Source organism: Limulus polyphemus, unplaced genomic scaffold (genome assembly GCF_000517525.1).
Source record: "Limulus polyphemus unplaced genomic scaffold, Limulus_polyphemus-2.1.2 Scaffold4168, whole genome shotgun sequence".
NCBI lineage: Eukaryota > Metazoa > Arthropoda > Merostomata > Xiphosura > Limulidae > Limulus > Limulus polyphemus.
The window spans coordinates 84,052-90,338 of NW_013669778.1; the positions used below are offsets into that span (position 1 = coordinate 84,052).

The 6,287-nt window shown below is 30.2% G+C and overlaps 1 protein-coding gene across 2 annotated transcripts in view; it reads left to right on the plus strand.

Annotated features, from left to right (window-relative positions):
* Window positions 1-6,287, plus strand: part of LOC106470699 (protein phosphatase 1 regulatory subunit 21-like) — a 40,395-nt gene that overhangs the window by 29,622 nt on the left and 4,486 nt on the right. For both annotated transcript variants that reach the window (XM_013931265.2, XM_022399333.1), the window contains exons 15-18: window positions 755-922; window positions 1,553-1,648; window positions 3,290-3,328; window positions 5,218-5,283. In XM_013931265.2, the coding sequence (XP_013786719.1) occupies window positions 755-922; window positions 1,553-1,648; window positions 3,290-3,328; window positions 5,218-5,283 (369 nt within the window). The remainder of the gene's footprint in view (window positions 1-754; window positions 923-1,552; window positions 1,649-3,289; window positions 3,329-5,217; window positions 5,284-6,287) is intronic.

The following is a 6,287-nucleotide window of genomic DNA, read 5'->3' on the forward strand; positions in this document are numbered from 1 at the left end:
CTATCTAATCAGACTGGAAAAGTGCCCCAATGTAACTAATTTTACAAAATAAAATTTAAAAACTAGCCTAAAAATTGACTCATTCAACACTGTTAAATACTGACAGCTTCCAAAAGTAGGACAACCATTTATAAACACTTGCCTTGGTTGATGTCTTAAGTTAGGAAAGGTGGGGTAGTTGTATCTGAAAATATTCTAATTATTTTACCAGCAATTATATTTTTGTATAACATCTGAAAGTTTATTGTCATTGGCAGGGAAAATTAAGAAATCAAAGAAGATAAAATTTTATAAATATTTGTTTTACACTAGTATTTTGAAATAAATATTTTTATAGTGTTACTAAATGTTTTCAGTTTCAATGATCAGACTGTCGCAGATTCGAGGAGAAAGTTTGGTGGTGATGGGTGGGTATGTTTGACAGCCCTAAAATTCCAAGAGAGGGGCATGGGTTTACACATGTCTCTCTCTCCTGCCTGAATAATATCTGGAAAACTTCATCCTGCAGAAAAGATGCTTTTGTTAATTGCCTGAATATTTCAATCTTTACATAACTGACTGATCTCATAACTTAGTTCCCTATTTTTTTAACAGAACTCAATTTTCCTCTATCTGATGAATAAACTATTTGCTACTTGATAAGTCAATTCATTATCAATGAATGAATGAGTCCACTTGAAATAATTACATAATAGATACTAGTAAGTAGTTAAGATTGATAAGCAAAGTATCTTTCAATTCTCCATTTTGCTAGGTATCTAATTCTGCTGATCACATGGTACAGCTGCCTTCTCCAGACATGAGTTTATTTTATAGGGGTGGTTTATATTCCATGCCATTAACTCATCCTGGTGTTGTCGTTAAATCAGCTATACAGAAAATGAAGCAACGAGGATCCAGTTACTTACACTTTATGTCAAAGGTAAAATTAGTTTGAATATATTGTAGATTGTATATCAAAATATTTTTTCAATGGTCAAATCTCTCTTGCTTGATGCTATACTAAGAATAATCTTTTCAGAAATTATTTGATCTTCATTAGCTATATTTTAGAATTACCAAACTGTTATTGTATTGAGACTGTTACATTTGGTAAGTAACAGAGATATACAGTATTAATCCATTCATTATCATTGGTAATTTCATTGAATGTAAAGAAAAAAATTTAAAGCAAAAACAATAAGTTTTGATTTTAGTAATACTTATGTTACTCTTCTTACTGATGAAATTAAAAAGTTTTTCATCAGCATGTTGATTAGTTAGGTGATCTTTGCAACGTAAGTGAGACGTTGCATGATATAAATTGTGAAATAGCATTGTGTTTGTACTTGTCTCATTACAAACTCTAGAGAAAATAACATTTTAATTTTCTGGTTCTCGTACTAGCAACCAATAGTTTTTTATGTGGTTATTTGTTGTTAACAAAAAATAGTAGGGACAAAATGTTTGAATAACTGAGTATATATATATATATATATATATATGACATTGATAATTTTATCAGTGTTAAATACAATGTTTTGATATGCTGGTTTATCTTTTTGATATATAGGTAGAACAAGATGATAGCATTCCTTTTAAGTTATCCTTAGACATGAACAAGACGTTAGGTACTTGCTTGGAGGAAAAATCAAATTTAGCTCAACAGGTGAGAAATATATAGGAGATTGTATTCAGATTAGGAAATAGCAGTGTACATGTAATATTAATAAGAATTTGGAAAAGTATGGATGTCTGTTTTACCTCATTAATGTGATAGTGTAGATTATCTCACTAGAGCAAACATAAGTTTATTTATTATTATTATTTGTATAAAAAGTAAAATGTGCTAATTTTTATTTTATTAGCACTGTTTTATAGACATCATATAATTTGTCTAATGTTTCAAATCTTTTAAGTTGGAAATCTGGCATTATTGGTTATATAAAGTGATGTTTTGTTTTACTTAACACTCAGTCAAAGAGGCATTTTTGATGGGTCAATTCCCAAACAAAAGCTTTCTGCTCTCTTTTTTGTTTAATTTTGAATAGAGATTTAGACTGTTTCGGATATCTTCGGATTGTCTACTCGAGTGGTCGATTTCATGCTATTTACCAGGCTATGAGGTAGTAAAACCCATACCCTGATCGAAAATTCCACAAAACAAAACATGGTAGCAGCTGCACATGTTAACAGCATAATACAAGACCTGCTTTCTCAGCTCTATAAAACTGTTTTTTTTTCATGGTTTTCATATATTCTGTTGAAAGAGATAACCAAAGAAGGCTCATCAAAGCTTACTTGCTGCTGTAAGGTGGCTAAGTGTGATACCCACCTGAAGTGTACAACATCATGGACACTTATATTATACAAATAGCTAATTGTTTTTGTTGTATAAAAACAAACAAGGCAAATCAATCAATTTTCTGGCAGAGATAGCATATATATGGCTTTATGCCCCAAAACTCCAAATCAATCTCTTTTTCTTTTTTCTTTACCAAGTGAAAAGAACCTATGGTGAATCAACTGATTGAAGTGCTTTATTAACTGTACTTATCAAAGCAACAGGTGTTCCTGAGGAGCTTTTAGCTCAGATAGAATCAACTACTAAGAATAAGAATGAATAACCATTACCTCGCTTTGTTAACAACTTTAAAACTAATCTGTTTGAAATTATGGAGAACTTACAAATAATTAGATATTCTTTTTGTTTTAAGTAAAGTTGGAAGTTGCCAGTTGTTGATCACTGGTTTCAAGAGTAGATAGACTTCTCTAGGAAGGATTTTAAAGTATTGGTTGTTTGATGGGCTGTCATTACAGTTCAGTATCTTGTTTTATCATATGTGTAAGGTTTAGGTGCTCATTGATTCATTCTTCTAAACCCTACACAAGTTTCAAAACATACAGAAATGTAATGACTGCTCATAAAAACAACCAACTCTTCAAGGCCCTTCTCAGAGAACATAACGAGAGTGATCAACACTCATGGGAACAAGCATTTCCACAATTGCTAAAACTGTAAATTAACCTATTTTTGAAGTTATCTGTTTTTTTTCATAGCTTGAAGTAATCATCCATAAGTTGGATAGAAACAACACACCATCTCTTTAAAATTTTTACAAAAATAACCACTGACTAACAGTATGTATTTATTTCTTATCTCTTATTCTTATTTGTAAAGTGATGATAGCTTAAACATCATTTGGTTATATTATGCATAATATAAAAAGGTAAAAGATGCTGAACCCTTGTTAACAAAGAAAAGTATTTTTTTTTAAAGGTTTGATTCTATTCATTTGTGTTATTTCAGCTTGAGGCCCTGAAGAAAAGATCGCTGATATTGGAAGAGGTATTTTACATTTACTGTTTGACATACTAGATCAAATTAAAAAATAAACAAACTTGAAAGTGTTTCTAAAGTTTGAAAAAATTGTGAGCATGACATGAATGATGTTGAAAGCTCTGCAAGTGCTTGTTTTTTTTATTATTGTAAAATATTTATCTTGTTAGTTTTTGTTCCAAAATTGTTTCTTTGAGAATTCATTAGAACAAGTAAATTAACCTTGTAAAAGGTTGTCTCTCAAGAGTATGAATGTTAATGTATTCAAAATTATTTATAATTCAAATTCTTGTTGAAATTCAGCTAAATGAGTATGAAAAATAATAATAATACAGGTACCTGATCAGGAATCAGGAATGCTTGGGAACGAGCAATGCCAGATTTCAGAATTTTCCAGTTTTGAGATCATTCTGCCTGGCATGTACAGATGATATAAATAAAATATGAAATACATAAGTAAAGGTTATTATTTGCTTGCCTTTTGGACATTTGCATGATAAACAAAGGAATAGAAATTCAAGTTAACGCAGAGAGAGGGCTGCACGACCAAAGGGCAGGTTTGAACTGAGTCCGTGTGTACTGCATCAATTTGCCACGCCACCCGAACAAAGCAGCTTTGCCTAAATTAAGCCTAAAAGAATTTTTTAGTTATTTGTATTTACCTATTTGTACAGTAATTTTTAGTGGAGTTTTCAGTAATTTCAAATCAGAAGTGTGCATCAGCAACCAGAAAAAAGTCCAGGTATAAGGAGTTTCTCCATGTTAATGGAGTATTCACCAGAATAGCCAGTTTTCAGATTGCCTTAATTGAGATTGTGTACCTGTAAATTAAAACTATAAAGTGTAATGTGATGAATATATATAGCTCCAGTGTGGAAAGTGTAAACATAGTTGATCAAGCCATTACACAATGATGTGAAGAGTAGTATCATGCACGTGGAATGTACGGTAACAAATCAAAAAATGGTTTTGTTACAATTGTGTTTAAGTCAGTCAAACCCTCCCTGCATGGAAACTCCATAAAAACAAAAATATAAAGTAAATAGTCTAAATAATTCTACAAATTTGGTCAGATTGTGCCATCAAATACAGGAGTTAGTGGTCTTTTGATTTATTTGAGTAATTTCATTATTTTTGTTTAAAAAATTATTAGATAGCTTTATTTTTGATTTGAGATTATTCAAATTTCATAAGTGTCCTAATGATTAACGTTTTATTCAACAAACATCACGACCAGCCTAGGTGATGGAAGTTTAAACTTATTTCTACTTGTTCCAATGCCCAGTGTTAATAGCATTATGTAGTTTAACAAAATCACTAACTTTTATAGTGCAAATGAAGTAAATTCTGCATCTTTTAAATATACTTGATATTTTATTATTTTTGCAATACTGAAAACATTCACTTACTGGAGTTGATTAGAATTATTTAATAGAATCCACAATATATTGCTCAGATTTGTATAAATGATTGATTCCTAGGCATAAAATGTAGTACAGATAGAGCTAAGTTTGTAAGCTCAATATTTTACTTCCTTTACGCTCCATGCTCTTAATAGCACCAAGTTTACATTCCAGAAGTGCTTCTAAGTTTGCTTCATGGCAAGTCTGAAAATTGTAGGTTGTATAGAATCTACATGTTATTTCTTATTATTTTTATACAATAATATGCAGAAGTATTAGGCAATCTGACTTTTTGAATTTTTATCATATATAATATTTTTCATTCTTTCTTATGTTTTATTGATTTCTTTTTTAAAGTTTTAAATATAGTTGTTATCGTATTCAGTGTTTTTTCATGTCATGACAAAATAACTCTGTAGGTTGCTATTCAAATGTGCAATTTTGGGGCATTTGGGTACGTTAGTCCAACATTTTCATGTAAATTTCTTATTACAGGAAAAAGAACAATGGATGCTAGAGTGCCAGTTACTTCAGGCCAGAGCAGCAAAAGGAAATGATAAGGTGAGAAAATCCTGGTGTTAGAGTTTTGTTGCTCTGTGTGAAAATCTGCTGTAATAATAAAAAAAAAAGTCTTCATGTTCACTTGGTATCGAAGTCTTACTTCAATTTAGTTTATTTAACATGTAATCAGGTGCTTTCTAATCATGTTTATAATTGATGTTTAAAATATGTATGACATATGAATGTGAATCAATAAGTTGGTGTTAGTAACATATTAGTTAAGGTGATGAAAAGGTTTTTTCAGTCATGGAAAAATAGCATTTTCTTTGAAATTAAAATGATGTTATCAATTTATGCTGTGAGTGTTGGTCAGAAGGTTGCTTTAGTCGTATATTATAGGATTTGTACTCAACTGGGAATTTGTTGAAAGTCATGGAAAAATAGCATTTTTTTAAAACCTAAACAAATATGGTCATAAGAATATCTCTAATTATGTGTAATCTATTTAAAAAATCAAGCCTTATATTTGGTATGTATTATCCTTGTACTGTTTGTGGATTGCCTTGTCGTATGCATGAAAGTTGTACAGAATGTTTAGTCTCTGTAAAGTCATTTGATATAACAAATGCAGCAGTGAAGAGCATTGGGAGCTTGCTGTAAAACAACTTGTCAATATTGAATACAGAACTTATGATAAATAAGATTCATTGAGTAGAAAAAATTTAACTGTATGTATCTATCATATAACTACAAAACAATTGGTATTAATATATACACCTGGAAAAAAGTTAAGCACCCCCGTGTTTTTTTCAAGTGATTCAGATTCGACGTTCTTGTGACTGATTATAAATTACCATTCAATCTAAACGTGTTTATCAAAATGAAATTATGCATTATTGGGCACAAGAAAACAAGATTATCACCGTAAAATAACAATTTTTAACTTACATATCATGACATCAAAATATGGACAGTTTTCACGCTTAAAATTATCTTTAATAAGTATTGTCAGTGAAAGCTCAAAAACGTTATTGAATTGTCAAATTACATTACAAAATGTTAAT